Raw genomic sequence first — 18,601 nt, 5'->3', positions numbered from 1 at the left:
TGCAGACATTAATACTGCAAACACATTCAACGATATGCCTTTTGAGGTCATGCCATGTCCTTAGAAGAGCTTAATTCTACTAGTCTATTAAGTTAGAAATTTATTTGAGAAAGAAAACGAATAAGAAAGTTTAATTGCATAATATGCGAGTGTCAGAGTGTGGGATGACCCATTTCTACATCTCAAATCCCTTTGCTATGCTTCGATTCATGCTGAATCATTATATGTCTGATCGCGAAAAACGGTAGAATCGATTGATAGAATTGTTCAAAGATTTTTGCTTTGGGCTGTTTTTTTATTTATTTAAAAAAAACCCTAATTCCAGAAATTGTTCATTACAGTGTATGTTTCTCAAATCTTATAGATTTCCATAATATAGTAAAATTCAAACATACATGGTATGTTTGTTTAGATTATACTATTCGGACAAACTTCCACGTCATTTGAAAATTGTGGCGGTTGAAATCAAAATTTATAGTAAAACTCAGTTTAGGAGAATTGTGATGTTAAAACCGTCGTAATATTCAAATTTAGAGAAATCTATATAACACTAATAATTGTAAAAAAAAAATTGGAGTGTCAAATCTAAATTGAAACCATTATACGACAGTTCCAGACACATTGTAGAAAGACAGACAACAATTATACATGATCTACAAATATACATGAACGACGAGTCTGCGATGCATTGTTCCATTTTATCATTTTTATATGAACTTGACTGTCCCGATTATCCAAAATTGTTAAATGATGTCTAATGTGAGAGCTAGTTGAAGATCTTATATTGAATTTTAATGAGTTTTTTTATTCTGATGTAAGGTATGAGTGGGATTTTTTTTGTGTTTTGATGATCCTAAGAAGATGATACTCTTTTCGATACTTGGAAAAAGGCGCAACAACATTATTCTTTCATGAATCTCATCATCTTTATTTCCTGATATCGCTCAAAGTACCATCCATCTATGTCGATAATGCTGCTCAATAATGGACATATCTTTACAGTCGTTTTTCCAAGAGGGATCATTTTCGATTGTGTGATATACTCCAGCAAATCCACTCCATGAGACAAAGTGTGAAATCAGTGACTGCCTATTCAATGAGTTTAAAACCCTTTGGAAAGACCTAGAAGTTCTTAGAATTCTTCTTAATTGCACTTGTGGTGCACACTTCACAATAAAAAAGTAGCGGAGATATGAAATATGTCATCAATTTTTTTAAAGGGGTTGAATGAGAATTTCAACAATGTCAAATCTCAAATCCTTATGCTAGACCCCCTACAGGATGTTACAAGGGCTTTCTCTTCAATCTTGCAACAACAAAAACAGTAAACCACTTTCTTTCCTTTTGAAAAATTCAAAGATTCTCTTGACATACCCACATAATCCCCCCAGCTAATGGAAGATTTCAGCAAACACAAGGCAAAGGTCATGGCAAGCCAAATTACAAAGGCAGAGGCTCATCAAATTCCAAAGTCTGCTCATTTTGTGGGAAAACTAGTCACATTCTTGATACATGTTATTTCGAACATGGATTTCCACCCGACTTTAGGTTCGAAGATAAGGTAGGATTTTCCAACAATGTGGATACCTATGATGAGGATCATCATTCATCATTCATTAATGCTGATCATCCAGATAGCAAAGTTGAAATCAGTCCTGACATGTACAACAAACTGGTAGCTTTGATCAACCACTTCCGATCCTCACATCATTCATGCATCATCCTCAGATTTTCCTTAATCTTCCATACACACTAGTGTAAGTCCATTAGCCAACAATTAAATCATTGACATAGGTGCAACATGTCAGATATCATCTTCCCTCAAAGTTGTTTTGAGATTCAACTTGTGTCATGACTTGAACAAATCTCAAATATGGTCTTTGTTCCAAAAACTCGACTAATTGACTTAAAGTAAAATATTCATACTTAAACACAAACAATTTGAATTATGCATGTTAAAATATACATATCTAAAACTTGATCCTAAAAAATGCGCAATTGAAGAGGAGACTCAATGATATAAGAATAAAACCGATATAAAGTTTAAAGGACAAGCAACAAAACCATATTACAGAGACACACAAAGTCTCCCCGTTAATGTAGCAGAGACATGCAACTTCAGTTACTTCAAAAAATTGTTACAAGAGATTAAAAGTTAGTTAAAAGAAAACAATAACCCAAGTTCCCAAGAACCAAACCTATTTTTTACTTCAAGTGTTTCTCAATCTCCTAAACTCTCTCTCTCTCTCTCTCTCTCTCTCTCTCTCTCTCTCTCTCTCTCTCTCTCTCTCTCTCTCTCTCTCTCTCTCTCTCTCTCTCTCTCTCTCTCTCTCTCTCTCTCTCTCTCTCTCTCTCTCTCTCTCTCTCTCTATATATATATATATATATATATATATATATATATATATATATATATGAATCACACAAACTCATTGTGTTTAGAAGTTTTTTGAACCCCCTAAGATACCTCAAAAGATTTATCAAATTCTAAGAATTTCTACCATTGTCTCTCTAAATTTCCTTACTAGGATTTTTACCGTTTTCCTCTATCTCAAACTACATTCTAAACCATCACACATGCAGCCACCAAACACCAGTCAGCCGCTGATTATTCACCATTTTCAATGTTTTATCCTTATGTTTACTCAACATTTTTCTCATATGGTATAATGCATTTAGCAAAGAAGTCAGTGTCCAAACGCTTCCAAATACATTTGGCAGCATCCATATGCCTCCAAATGTTCCCAAACATATCCAAACTCCCGCTAAACGTGTCCACACTCCTCTAAACATGTTTCTAACACTTTTTTTTTGACATTTGGAGGCCCAAATTCGTATTTAAATGAAGGAAACGTTATTTGGACGATATTCTTATTTCTTGACAATGAGAAAAACACCTTGAAGCAGAGCAAACACATAAGGAATGACATCGAGATTTTTTGATATACTATATTGACATATTAGTACACTTGCTAGTTTACCGATCAAGTTTTAGCCGTCTTTGTTTGATACTGCCAAAGATTATAAAGTTTACAGTTTTTTATTTTAGTTGAAATTTTGTTGCTTAGAATAAATTTTTTGTTTTTTATTTGATTTGATTTGATTTTGATTTTAATTTAATTATAAAAAAAATCTATTTTATTTTTACTTCATGAATTCTTCAATACTTTTCTACTAAGAAATTGTATGAGTTTTGTAGTCGTATTATCTTCTTGATACATTAACACCTGTATCTCCTACCTGTTGGTCGCCTGATTCTGAAATCATTTTAGAAGAAGCGACTAAATTTTTTAAACCATATAAGAAGGAAGTAAGAAATATTCTGAACGAATGTAAGGAAACTAACTTCTACCCAGATATATTTGTTTGGAGAGAGTTAAAGTTGGAAGAAGAATACATGCCATCTGATGAAATAGATGATTTTAAGAATAGAAGATTTGAAGTAAAAAGAAAATATGGGAAAAGAGAAAGAGTGCAACTTGAGGATGATCTAGTTTTGGATGAAACTTTGAATTCAACAATTTGTGAAGGTATATATATCCCCAACCAAAAAAATCTTCAACAAAAGAGTATCCCTAAAAACTATTTCAACAATAATGCAGATGAAAGAAAATAAAATGATAAAAGTATTGGATCACATTTATCTCTAATTCACTAAAATCAAACTTAAGAGAATTTAGAAGCAACATCATGAATACCACAAGTTCATGAGATTCCTATATCAAACAAAAGAAGAAAAAAAATGATGTGTTATTTGTGTCATATATATCACCATAACCTAAATGATGAGGCGTCAAGCTAATGACATTAAACAAGCGTTGCATGGAAGGGAACCGAATAAATTTTTTTTATTCTACTTTATTTTATGTTATTTTATTTAGTTGTCCTGTTTTTTATTTTAATTTTTATGATTGATAATTCTAATAAAAATGATGACGGTCTAATAACCAACTGACATAACTATTTTAGTCGTTGTGCATGTTAACTCGCAAAATAATTTTTATAGTATTTACTTCCTAATGTTCTAACATACATGGTTTAATTGAGCCTTACTGATAGTTAAATATGTTTACTGCAACTGACTATGACACCACATCAAATAAGATGTACTGTGCAGGTTGATAATCTCTAACCAATTCAGCGAGTGATAGAAAAGCCAAATACTTTGTTTTTATCATGAGAGAGAATTTTGGTATGTAAACTCATTATTCAAAACTTATATATTTTCTAATAATTTAAGTTGTATTGTGTATACACAATGAAACACATTTTTTTCTTTTGATCCAAAATCTTTTATTCATCGGACGCCATCACAATTCTAGCCCCTCCTCCTCCGACTGCTGCTCTGGACATCCGTTTTATGACTCTTCTCTTCTTCAATTTAAAGTTTTAAGACATATTTTTACCTATTAAATTGAATGAATTTTTGTTTGATAATACCAACAAGTATTTGTGTGATAATAACATAATAGTTAAATGTTATTTCTCCGTCTTATAAAAATTGTTTTATTTGCACGTTTTTTTATTTTAAAATAATTATTCTTTTATAATATTAATAACATTTATTATTATTTTTATTATACTCCTATTTATTAACTTTCATTTTATTTAATTTTTTATTAATTATAATTTATAGTAATATCTTAATAAATAAGATTAGTTTTATTAATTAGTTTTATCCTTAGGCACATGTTATTATTTTCCTTGTTTATGATACTTTTTACCAGAGTTGGAAAGAATATACACTAGGGGAAAGTAGCCAACCCAGCACATGGGTGCTCAAGTATCAAGAAATAAATAACATCGCTAGCTGCTATCACACTCTCCCACTCCTATGCTTCTAAAAATCGCCATTCATAGTATGTGTATGTATGTACACATGATTTGTCCTTAAAAGAACATGCTACATGTCTATGTCTATGCTGGAATCTCATCACTTCTACTGCAACTAACTCCTTTTCATTTAATTCCATCTAACACTCGATATCTTTTTCTCAGTTTTGTTATTTTTATTCACACGCAAAAATATCGAAGTAAAACATGTACAGTAAATACTTACGCTTACTTTGACACGTCTTTAAATAGAAAATATTTAAATACGCATATGAATAAACAAAATTTAAAGACAAAAATACGCATATGAATAAACAAAATTTAAAGACAAAAATATGAAATAATGTGATTTATTTATTTATGTGTGTATAAACATTTTTAATTTGTAATTGTGAAATTTGTTGTGATTATATATAGGGGTGACAAAACGGGCCGGGGCCCGCCGGGCCGCCCGCGCACCCGTCAAAAAAGGTGGGTTGGGTAGAGATTTTAGGCTCGCCGCTCGCCAAAGTCCGCCCTGCCAAAACCCGCCGCCCGCTTTATCCGCTCCGCCAAAGCCTGCCGCTCCTCCAAAACTCACTCTTTTTTTAGTTAAATAAAAAATTGTTTTAAAAAATAAGAGAAAAGTTTAATTAAAAGGTAAAAAAAGCCTATTAATCCATTAAAAAAATATAAATAAAAATATGCGGGTAAGCCCGCCGCCCGCCAACCCGCCATATTGGCGGGGCGGACATGATTTTTATGCCCATTTTACTTGGCTGACATGTCCGCCCCACTCGTTTTTTGGCGGGCATAAGGCAGAGCGAACGGCGGGCGGGGCGGGCCGCCCGTTTTGCCACCCCTAATTATATATGACTTGTCGAATAGTGTGCTACATGGGGAAAAAAAGAGTACCATTACTATTAGTATTACTACCTCCGTTCCTTTTTATAAGAGAAAATTCACTTTTTAGATTCATTGAATAATCAATGTATCTAGTCTATAAAGAGACCAAATACATTAGTTATTCAATGAACCTAAAAAATGACTTGTCTCTTATAAAAAGGAACGGAGGTAATATTAATTTGAAATAAATTAAAAATAAGTTTGAGCGTAAGGTTCTAGACTATGTCCTACTTTGGCTTTGACCACGGGTAGACATTGTTCCAAAGGGAGAAAAATAATCATTAACATGCCCATGTTGACAGCATTGTTAATTCAACTTTGATGAAAATAGTAATTAAATAGTAATCCCTCCGTTTTACAATTTACAACCATCTTTTCTATTTTTATTATTAGTCTCAAATTATTTGTTTATTTAGAATATCAAAATAATATTTATTATTTTTTTCATTAACTAACCATCATTTATTATATTTTAATTCATTTAAGTAGTTCACTATCTATTATATACTAATCGTCTTCATTATTTTCATTTTTTTGACAATTTTTTTTAAAAATTATTCATTGAAAAATTAAAATTATTTTATAACATAAATATAAAATTGTGTTATTAATCAATTTTAGTATTGTATTAATTATAAAATTAAAGTAATTGACCATTTATTTTCAATATATATATATATATATATATATATATATATATATATATATATATATATATATATATATATATATATATATATATATATATATATATATATATATATATTAATCATTTTTTTATATTTTATTTTAATAAAATATATAATATTAATCATTTTCAAATATTAAATTAAAAACATATATTAATCAATCTTTATACTCTATTCATCCATCAACTTTATTTTACTCGATAAATTTTGTTTACGTTTGAGAACTCATTAATTTGAATTGTATTAATAAATTTTTTTAAGCAAACATTCTATTAAAATAGTATTAGGGATACTCTTGTCCTTCGGGAAAATCCGAAGAAGGAAAAATTCTCAACCAACAGCAACATAGGCTAAACAAGAAATGAGATCTATACAAAACTCGTAAAAGTAAAATTGGAAAAACAAAAATTTCCTATAATAGACCATTTACACATCATCAATTTAATTGACCAAACCAAATCTCATACATTGCAAATCAAATCTTTGAATAAAATCTCATTCCTGAGATTTCAAACATACCAAAGAACCACCAATCACACAACCACTTCCTTCTCATTTTTTATTTTGATCTTCTTCAAGCTATTGCTACAACAAAAGAATTTCATCGAAATTGGTCCTTTAAACCTCATGGATGTTCCTAACCACATCTTCGCCTCCTACCAAATCTTATTTACCTCTTGACAGTTGAAGAATAAATGCTCCAAATTCTCCTCTTCCTAAAATAAAATATGCAACAGAATTCGTGGTAAGATGATAATACTTTTCTCCTTCTCAATTGATCCTTACTCTGAAGCCTATTTAGGAAAAACCTCCACCCAAAAGCTTTTATTCTAAACGAAAATTGAGTTTTCCATAATTTATCAAAAGCTTTTATCTTTCAGTCATCTTGGTCTTAAATGAATGAACCCGCAACATTGACTTGGTATAAATCGAGGGATATGGATTTCAAACTAAAAGTTCCCCTCCATACAACATTCCAAAAGGGAATAGAGCTTCCTTCTCCAATAATGAATTTAAGATTTTTTGCAAAAACAAAAGCAGAACTAGCATCCCTCCTGTCAATTGTAATTAAGTCCTTCCACCAAGAAGATTTTGGAATCTTGAAGTTTTTACTTTCGCTATCAAAATTTGGTGAGTAATATTATCGTATCTAACTGTCAACAAATCCGTCCAAATAGTCCATTTCTTCTCGAGAATCCTCCATCTCTTTTTATACATCAAGGCAAGGTTGAAGTCTCTTATTCTCTTCACCATAAGGCCCTCTAGACGATTTGGTTTACACACTTGACTCCATCCTACCCAGTGAATTCTCCTTCTATCCTCATTGTCTCCCCATAGAAATCTTTGTTGAGTTTTTTCTACGTCTCTCCAAATCTTCATTGGCGCTTTGTAAAAAGATAGCAGGAAGATCGATAAATTACATAGAAGTGACTTTAGAATTGTAATCATGCCTCCTAATGATAACAATCTTCCTTTCCACTGTTCCAATCTAGATTTAAGTTTTTCTATCAATGGTTTCCACATCTTGATTCTCCTTGGGTTTGACTTATAGGAATTCCAAGAAAAGTAAAGGCTTTGACTTCAACCCAGCAAGATAAAAAAATTGGCAGCAGCTGATAGAAAGTGAGTGCTAATATTAATTCCAATAACTCTAATCTTGTGAAAATTGACTCCTAAGCCTAAAACAAACTCAAATCCTCTAAAAACTGCTTTTATATACCACACTTTTTTTAAATCTCTTCTCCAATTAACAAAGTGTCATCTACAAATTGGAGAATATTAACTTTAAACATTTCCTAAACATTGAAACCTCTAAATTCTCCAACCTCATAAGCTTTTCTCACCAAGCCAGCTAAGTCATTTGTTATAATAACAAAAAGGAAAGGTGATAAGGGGTCACCCTACCTTAAACCCCTGCCATCTTCAAAGTCTGCAATATGGCTCCAATTAAGCAAAACAGACATCTAACTAGAGAATATGCTAGCCTTTATCCATTTCATCCACAAATAATCAAACTTCATTCTTCTCATCATATACTTGAGAAAGTCACAACTCAACCTGAGAAAGTTTCTTCCAAAATGCAATTATCAGAATGAGAAAGAAACCTAAATCCATTCCCATCAAGTTGAGGTCTATTGAACTTTGGTTACCTGAACTTCTCACTGAAATGCTTCCTAACTTCTTCCTTAACCCCACCTACAAATTCAAGTAGTCCACTATAAGTGTGAATAGACCATAAAAATTTCCTCCTATTTCTCCCCCTTCATAATGTTGTGGAGGAAACAACTATTCAAATATTCAACTCTAATCCACTTCACCCTAGACTTTTGAATGAGCATATTCTCTTTGAAATTTAGCTTCTTCCATAATAAAATAGATGTTTTACTTCTTCTAGAGACTAGCACCTCCACCCGATCCTCCTTACAATAAGTGAGCAACTCACCCACTTTGTTAATCTCTTCTTTCTCCTCTTCCACTTTCAAGTTAATCCTACCAAAAAAACTTCCAAGTTCCATCTCCTTAGACTTCCTTTAGGGTGTGTTTGGTTCGAGGTAGATGGAGGAGAGGGGATGGGAGGGGAGGGAACATTTATAATGAAATGTGTTTGGTTCTATTTGGGGGGGGGGGGGGGTAGGAGGAGAGGGGGGAGCAAAATCCCTCAAAATCAGACTTTTTGCGTTCCCCCAAACCGGAGGGAATCGGAGGGGATGGGAGAGAATGTGACTTTTGATATTTAATAAATTAATATATTTACTAAAATATCCTCAATTTTATTTTATTATTTCAAAATCATTGTTTTCTTTTGTGTTTCTGCTTTTATTTTTTGTGATTTTTCTCTATTACTTCAATTTATTATAATTATTCTTGGCCTTCAAATTGTTTTTTATTTAATAAAAATTATAATCATTGCAATTTTTAATTATTATTATTATTATTTTTATTTTTATCTTTATTTATGTTAATTCTTTTTCTATTTTTACTATATATATATATATATATATATATATATATATATATATATATATATATATATATAATATTTAATAATAATTTATTTTATGTATTTAAAAGTTGTTATCCACACATCAACACAGATTCAGTTCCACTGCGGTCAGTGCCCCTACAGTTACGCATTCAAGCTTTGGTGGTCGTTCGATGAAAATCGGACGGTTTAGATTTAAAGGAGGCGATTTAAAATTATAATATAAAGTAAATCCATTTTTTCTAAATCGTTTGATTAAGATTCAACGACTAAAATGCCCTGACTGCATGAATGCGGCAATTTTGCCGAATGCATGGGATTATATTTCACATCAACGCATACTTTAATTTGTGTAGAAAGTTATAATATGAATCAAGTGACGTTATGTGATAAGTTATGACTTTTTAATCACTCAAATTATAAATATTATTTTCAAAAAATATTTATGAAATTTTCACTTGTTAATATTATATCACTTATATAAAATCATAAGGATAAAAAAGTAAATTATTAATATAATTCCTCCCCTCCCCTCCCCTCCCCTCGTTTGAACCAAACATATATATAATTTAAAAAAAAATCGTCCCTCCCTTTCCCTTCCCTCCATTAAAATCCCCCCTCCTCTCTCCCTCATTTGAACCAAACAGACCTTTAAGCATCTTGAGTTTTTCTTTAATAACAAAATCACACCTTCTTTCTACTCTTAAACTTTTCGCTCCTTCTCCACAAACAAAATGAATTTTTTGTTTTCGAACCAACAATCACAGACTTTGAACGGTTTAGGTCCCCAGACATAATTATTGATCATAATTCAAATTGAACAACGATGGGAGATGTCCCTTTTTCCTATCAATTGACCCACTATCCCTCATCTATATATCAGAAGCCCTGACAAAAGAAACTATCTCCACTATACTAACTGAACTTGTTTCCTTTACACATAAAGTCGATAAGATTCAATTCCTCTCTGAAATCCTTGAATTCTCTCGTTTCAAATGTCCTGTTATAGTTGAGACCCTCTTTCCTCTCCTTTAAACAAACTATCGATTTAAAATCACCACACAAGCATTGTTCTCCGTCTACAAACTTCTTTTTAAATTCGATAATTTCCTTCCATAGCTTCGTCTTCAAATTAAGTTACATGAAGAATAAACATTAACAACGTAATAGAAATTGTCCCTCCATAACATGGGCATTTGAAATTAGAAATTGTCCCTCTTTGACATTATTCATCATATTTATGAACCTTAACATATACTATTCCCTCCGTCTCACAATAGGTGTCCTTTTTTAGTTTTTCACACTTTTTAAGAAAATAATTAATTATGTTGATTTCAATGATAAAATGAGTATCATTACTAAAATAACCTTATTAAGTACGATATAAGTATTAGTCAACATAGCATAACTTATATGGTAAGGTATTTTCAAAAATTTATAAAATTATTATAAAATTTCTAAAAACAACCTATTATGTGTATGTAGAAGTGTCCTCCAAAGCTCTAATTATTAAATTATTTTAACTCTTTTTTGGCAAAAAAAATCAACGTTCTGGTTAATAGTTAGATCAAATAAGTTTATAAAAAAATACATAACATCTGTATTCTTACAGTCTTATACTTGTGCTTCTAAACTCTAAAATAAAAACCAAATAATATAATTGTTATTCATAGAGTGTGCACATGATTCAGCCTAGTAGAACATGCTACATGTCTATCATGAAAAGTGATCACTTCCTACTACGATTACATCATGGTTTTTTGCAAAGGGGACAAGAGATCTATAGAAGCTCTATCTTCTCTTTTTAGGAATTATGCTTCTGCGTCTGGGCAACATGTGAATCCTTCCAAATCTATCATATATGCAGGGTCCATTTCCAACCAGCGTCATTCTTGCATTGCTGCTAGCCTTGGCTTCAATACTGGTCATGTTCCGTTCACGTACTTGGGGGCTCCTATTTTCCGGGGCAGACCTAAACCCATTCATTTTCAGGGGATAGCGGATAGAATTCGTTCAAAACTTTCGGCGTGGAAAGCTAGTTTATTATCTGTTGCGGGCAGGCTGGTTCTCGTGAAATCTGTGATACAAAGCATGTTGATTCACACTCTGCTGATTTACTCTTGGCCAATTTCTGTTTTGAAGAATATCCATAGATGGGCCAGGAATTTTATTTGGAGTGGCGACATCGACACTCGCAAAACAGTCACTGTGTCTTGGGATAAATGTTGTAGGCCTTTTGACGAGGGTGGGCTGGGAATTCGTTCTTTAATCGCTCTTAATGAGGCGGCCAATCTAAAGCATTGCTGGGACCTTTTTAATTCTAGTGAGCAGTGGGCTTGCTTGCTTAGAGCTAGAGTGTTTCGTAACAGACGGCATATTTCGTACCATATCTTCTCTTCCATGTGGAGTAGTATCAAAGGGTGTATGGAAGAGGTGAAAACAAATTCCTGCTGGCTTATAGGAAATGGTGACAGAATTTTCTTTTGGACTGATCATTGGCAAGGTTCGGCTGCAATTGATTCGATTCTCCCCTTTGCCGGTTCCTCTCCTTTCATTAATGACAAAGCTGCGGTTTACATCCAGAACCGTCAATGGTGTATTCCGGGTGATGTTCAGGTAAAGTATCCCATGCTAGCTAATCTCCTCTCTAATATTCATCTGTCCGCTTCGGAAAAAGAAGATTTCTTAGCTTGGACGCCGGCCACAGATGGAGTTCTTTCTCTGAAATCTACATACGTTTTCCAGTCTCGCAAGTATGAAGCCACTGCTTGGGGGAAGACCATTTGGAATGCCCATATTCCAGCCTCTTACTCTTTGCTTTTCTGGAGGCTGATCCACAAAAAGGTTCCAACGGATGAAAATATGGCGAAAAGGGGTTTTAACCTTCCATCCATTTGTTCTCTCTGCGGCAGGTACGAGGAAACCGCGGATCACTTGTTCTTCTCTTGCTCTTTTGCTGCCAGGTTATGGAATTTCTTATCGTCGATTATGTCGCACAATTTCTGCTCTGTTGAGGATATTTGGGCTGCCCATAACAAAGTTTCATCTGCCCAGAGTAAGATTGTTATGCTTGCGGCGACGCTTAGTATTGTCAGCCAAATCTGGAAAGCTAGAAACATTAGGCGGTTTGAGGATAAAACCTTAATTTGGAATTCTCTTCTCAATGCTGTTAAGGTTGATGTTGCAACCACGGGCAACGCCACATCAAAAGCCGGGTCGAACTCTATCTTGGACTTCCACCTTCTCAAGAGTTTTAATATCAAAGTCAATCCTCCTAAAGCTTTATCTGTCAAGGAATTTCTTTGGCATCCCCCGATTATGCAATGGATAAAATGCAATACGGATGACGCGTATTCAGGGGCGCCTTCGCGTGCAGCTTGTGGCGGCATTTTCAGAGACCATACTGGAAAACATCAAGGTAGCTTTTCAAAATTTATTGGTGCTGGTAATGCCTTTTCGGCTGAGTTGTATGGCGCTATTCTCGCTATTGAAATCGCTAGGCAGCGCAATTGGAATAATCTTTGGATAGAGACTGACTCAAAGCTGGTGCTCCTGGCGTTTTCTAAACCCCTCATCGTGCCTTGGGAGATGAGGAACAGATGGGAGAATGTTCTTCAACATACTAGATCCATCAATTTTTTTGTCACTCATATTTATCGGGAAGGAAATCAATGTGCGGATAGACTAGCCAATTTAGGTTTACAGGTCCATGATTTTATTTGGTGGGATTTTGTTCATAGGGAGATTCTAATGGATTTCGCTAGAAATAGTATCGGTCTTCCTTGCTATAGGATTTCTCACTAAGGGGTTTTGGTTCGGTCCCCCCCTTTTTTGTTTCCTTTTCTCTGTTTCTTCTCATTTTCTTTTCAATATATTTTGTGGTGGTTTCAGACCACCTTACAATTAAAAAAAAAAAAATTTAAATTTGTGAATTCTTAATTTTTTAAATAAAAAATAATAAAATAGTAAATTCTACTATTGGATCAAATCCATATTAATTCCACTTAAAAAAAAAATAGTAAAGTCCACTATTGGATCAAATCCATATTAAATTTCACTTAAAAAATCAAAATAAAAGGAGGTTGAGAAATATTATTTGAACACAACGTCAAATAAAAAAAAAATATTTAGCCACACTTACAAGTTACAAATAAAACAGAAAAACATTAAATGATATCAACTCAGCTATTTATTTATTTATCTGTGTTTGTTTAAACATTTTTTATTTGTAATTGTATATTTTTTGTTAAAAATAGTTGTGAAACTTCATTAAAGAAAGAAAAAAGAGAGAGAGAGTACCATATAAATTTATTAATTTGAAATACTTAAAAAATAAAGTTATGAGCGCAATGTCCTAGGTCATGATCTATACTTTCTTTTTGACTAGGAGTAGACATTGTCCAAAAGAAGAAAAAAAATAATTATTAATTAAGTAACCAACATGCTCATCCCATTGTCAATTCAAGTTGATGAAAATAGTTAATATATTAATATCTGTTTATTTATCTTACCTACTGACATAAATATTTATATAACAGTTTCGAAAAAATTATAAAAACAAATAAGCAAGATTCGTAAATTATAATATTAATATATTATAGTAAAATAAACCACAAACGGTTCACTTTAATTCATCTAGAGTGAATGATACATATGCAAGATCTCAACTCAAACTACATTTTAAGAAGAAAATTAATCCTCTTAATGATTCTAACTAATTAACTTCTATTGAGAGTTCCCCGAAGCTACTTGAAGAACATGGCATGAAGTAGTTGGATTTGCCACAAACCTTGAAGAAAATGCACAGAACTTATAATAATAATCTTCATCCAATAAGCTCCCACAATCACTTGTGTCAAAATTCAAAGAATAGCTCAAAGGATCATAGCAACATTGAGACGAACCTTGTCTGATTCTGCTATGTGATCTCTTCTTGAGTACTTTTCTCACAAGTTTTGTCATCAAACAACAACATGATGATGATGATGATGATGATGATCTTGTAGATGCCTCAGACTTTGTTGCCATGGTGGTGGTAGATTCATCTTTCATCTTCATGGTGGAAGTGTTGTTTTCAGAACTCATAGACCACATTTTTTGGTGAGTGCAAGTAAGCTAGCTTCACTCAGTGTGTGAGGGTTATAGTTAGTATTTATATAAAAAGTGAGGTAAGATATTGAATAAAATATGAATAAAGATGTTAATGCAAATCTGTTGATAGATCTCGTATAAAAAAAACAGAGAAAGTAATAAAAAAAACAATAATTAATATGGGGAATATATTTATATGAATTGGTTTGACTGAAATGTAGATGAGGCACGTGATCACTATAATTAGCATAGATTTAAATATGTATACATGAAATATCGAGTGATATTTGATTTTGTGATAGTAAATATGGCAATATTAGATTTGATAAAAGATATGAATGATGGCCTCAACCAAACCAAGTGACGGCAGAGTTCAGAGAATATGGTATGTCATGTCCGGGCTTCTGTTCTGCTCCTTTAATTTTTTTTTCCTTTCTTGGTTAACTTCCATAATTTCATTTCAAAAAAGAGAATGTGATTTTAATTTTAAGAACTTTGTTTTGACTTGGTTCAAATGAACAATTTCAGACATACTAAGTTTTAAACTCTTGAGTCTGAAGCATCCTAGGAAATTATTAATCTTAATTCAACATTCTAAACTTTCACAAAAATCTTTCTTTATATTCAATTATTACATTTAATCAATTTTGTTTTTTTATTCCATAAATTTCATTATTGCTCTTAATTATAGATAATATATTTTTATATTTATTTATATTTTTCGTTATTTGAGTTTTTGGTAATGTTGATATCATTGAGAATGATCATTCTGAATCTTTCAAATCTTTTTTGAAAAGATCTTCTCAAATCTAGGAATGTTTGTTTGGTTCTCTTTTCTTCTTTTAGTTTTTATTTGTTTATATTCTATTATGGCGGTATTTTATCGTGTTTCAGGTATTCAATTATAAAAAATGGCTACAAAAGAAAAGTAGAAGAAAGGAAGAAGGAAAGAAAAAAGAAGGAGAGAAAATGAAAGAAGAGAAAAAGAGAGGAAAGAAAAAAAATAGAAAAGAAAGATATATATATATATATATATATATATATATATATATATATATATATATATATATATATATATATGTTGTGGGTCTAGATGCAAATTATGTATAAGAAGTTAATGAACATGTGCATGGGCGATATACAGCCCAGCGAGCTCGGGCACGCATCCGGGATAAATCATTCTTTTCGTTGTATACTCCCTACTTAATAGTAGATTTTTAGACAATCTCAGGGGCAAAATTAGTAATTTTTAGACAAAATTAAGGGCAAAATTAGTAAACACAAGGTATGAAATTTTTGGACAAAATCAAGGCAAAAATTTTAAACAAAATCAAGAGCAAAATTAGTAGAAACAGTGTGTAAAATTAGTAAAAACAGGGTGTAAAATTTTTGCCCAGGTTCCCTAAAATTTATGGCTCCGCCACTGAACATGTGTTCTTAAACCCGATGTTGTTATAATTGAAGTTGAGAAATATTTTATCATTACGGTGACATTTACGTTACGTATTCATATGCTTAAATGGATCATCAAGATGTTTGGTAGAAGAAAAGCTCATGATGTGATGACTTGAAAGAAGCGGTGAGTATAAAGAAATACATCTAAAATTGAAACGTGATGAAATCAAATCAAAGAAATGTCGGTGCCTTTTTAACTTGTGCAAGTACTATTTGTCACAAAATGTTTGAATACTTAATATGGTATGTGATGTACATAATCTTGAAATCGATTGCAAGTTATTAACAAGTCATCTAGTTGTCGGTCGTTTAGATGTTGAAAAGAAGAAAACTATTGTTGAGATTATAATGAGCATGGTTCTGTCCAAAGACATATTCATGACTTTGAAAAGAAAGATGTTTGATATTGTATTAAATATTAGGCAAGTTTATAGTTAATAGGGGTGTTTGCGGTGCGGTTTGGTTCGGTTTTGAGCATAAAAGTCATCCTAACCGCGAGATAAAAATGCATGCAGTTCGGTTTGGTTCGGTTGATTTTTAATAAGTCATCCAAACCAAACGAAACCAAACCAATGCGGTTAGGATCGGTTCGGTTGACTGCGGTTTACACTATAAAATAAAAATGTACTGAAATAAAAGGAAAAAGGAAACTAATTCAATGCCAATATAATATATGATATTATACCATACAAAAGAAATTATATTATAAGAACAATAGAGAACTAAAAATACATTATAAATGAAATACATATATTAGACACTAGACAATTACATATATATGTAGCTCAATAAAATACAAAAACTAAGTTGATTATGCCAAAACTTAAGTTAATAAATTAATTATTAAAATTCAAAACGTGAGGTGTGGCTTTATGCAATTGGATTTGGAAAGATAATAAATTAACTATTAAAATTCAAAACTTAAGTTAAACATGCGGTTTGGTTCGGTTTGGTTCGGTTTTGTGAAATGCAAACCGCAAACCAAACCGAACCGCGCGGTTCACTCCAAAAATCATCCAAAATCATCCAAATCAAATGCGGTTTTTTGCGGTTTCGGTTTGAATTGGTTCGATTTGCGGTTTTGCTTTTGGATTGGTTCGGATACGATCACCCCTAATAGTTAATGTTCAACACAAAAACAACAAAGTAACAAGAGGTCAAAAAACTGAAATATAATAGTTGTTGAAACCGTCTGATGAATATCATTATATAAGGTATAAAATGTTTGGTGATAGAAAATCCGTTAAAGATATATTTTATGTATATTTTAAATCTATTAATTTGTTTAATATATTTTCCTCTGTATTGCTAATGAATTCAATGTAGAAGACCAACAAATACAAACTACCTTTGCTTTAATTTGTGGTTGGACATATTGATCATCATTTTCTTTTCAGCATGAAGGAACTTTTCTATAGACCTTTTATGTTGTTGATATTTAACTTTTGTCTCTTCAGCCTCTTTCAACATCTCAGCTCCATTATTTATCCTTTTCAAAGAGTTTGTCAAGTGGTAAAGCTTGAAATTTAAGAAGGTTACCTATTTTTAAAGATGTGAAACAGTACATAGAAGTTCCTTCTTTTCATTCTCTAGATCAACAATGATCTTTCTTTGTTATTCTTCTGTCTTGAGACTTTCTTCACATTTGTCACAAGTATATTTGTAGGACACATCCTAGTATTTATAGAGATCATTCTCATCACATGATTCTACTTCATCTGCACATCTGCCAAAAAGAGACATCACCCGTTTGGCAGTCTCAATTGTAGACTCATCTTCTGACTCATCGTCATCAGACAAGATATAGTAAAGCCTATTTTTCACACTCATAATAGTGAATGCCTTTGCTTTGATTGAATTTCTCTTCAGGTATGGGATTACTCGGAGAATCATTATCATTCCTGATGTAAGATAACATGTTCTTGACATCTGGTCTTCCTCTTCTATCCATTATCTTCAAAATTCTATTGAATTATTTTCCAAGTAAAATAATGGTATTGGACAATCCTTCCTCAGTATCTAGATCATCTTTAGTACTGGATGCAAAAGTTCGAAGTGAGCCAACAATTTCATCAACCTTCATAGTGCTGATGTCATGAGCTTCTTCAATTACTGTTACCTTCATGTCCAATTTCCTAGGTAGAGACCTAAGAATTTTTGTTACAAGATTTTCTTCTGACATCTTTTCTCCCAAGGCACTAAATGCATTTGCTATTTCAAGAATATTCATATGATATTTCTGGATAGTCTCATCATCATTCATCTTCAAGTTTTCAAATTTAGAAATGAGAGGCTGAAGTATAGACATATTCACATTAGATGTGCATTCATGAGTTATTCTGAGGATTTTCCAAGCATCCTTGGCAACAGTACAAATATTTATCAACTTGAAAACATTCTTGTCCACTCCATTGAATAAAGCATTCAAAGCTTTGGATTTTTCAAGAGCCAATTTATCATCCTCTTCAGACCAATCTTCTTCAGGTTTTAAGGACACATTCCCCTCTTTGTACTTCTGAACAAGATGTTCTCATCCTTTTAAAACAACCTTCCAAGCCTTGTTGTCCATGTATTTCAGAAAAGCCACCATACTGACTTTCCACCAGTTATAATTTGATCCATCTAACAGAGGTGGTATGTTGTTATATCCTCCTTCTTTATCCAT

General features: G+C 32.2%; 1 protein-coding gene across 1 annotated transcript; it reads right to left on the bottom strand.

The window, feature by feature from the left end:
* Positions 1-17,908: 17,908 nt before the first annotated feature.
* LOC131605679 (uncharacterized) lies at positions 17,909-18,601 on the bottom strand. Its single transcript, XM_058878008.1, has 2 exons — positions 18,533-18,601; positions 17,909-18,451 (listed from the first exon to the last, which is right to left on the bottom strand). The coding sequence occupies exons 1-2, from the start codon at positions 18,599-18,601 to the stop codon at positions 17,909-17,911; spliced, it is 612 nt and encodes a 203-aa protein (XP_058733991.1).

This window comes from Vicia villosa, linkage group LG5 (genome assembly GCF_029867415.1).
Source record: "Vicia villosa cultivar HV-30 ecotype Madison, WI linkage group LG5, Vvil1.0, whole genome shotgun sequence".
Lineage (NCBI taxonomy): Eukaryota > Viridiplantae > Streptophyta > Magnoliopsida > Fabales > Fabaceae > Vicia > Vicia villosa.
Note: the sequence above shows the minus strand (reverse complement) of the source record. Positions and strands in the feature narration are given on the sequence as shown.

What these genes read in the sequence shown, in the direction of transcription:
- LOC131605679 (XM_058878008.1), bottom strand. Translation starts at nt 18,601, where the DNA reads ATGGATAAAGAAGGAGGATATAACAACATACCACCTCTGTTAGATGGA. An exon ending in CAAATTATAACTGGTGGAAA is followed by an intron (nt 18,452 to 18,532) that starts GTCAGTATGGTG and finishes CATCTTGTTCAG; the next exon opens with AAGTACAAAGAGGGGAATGT.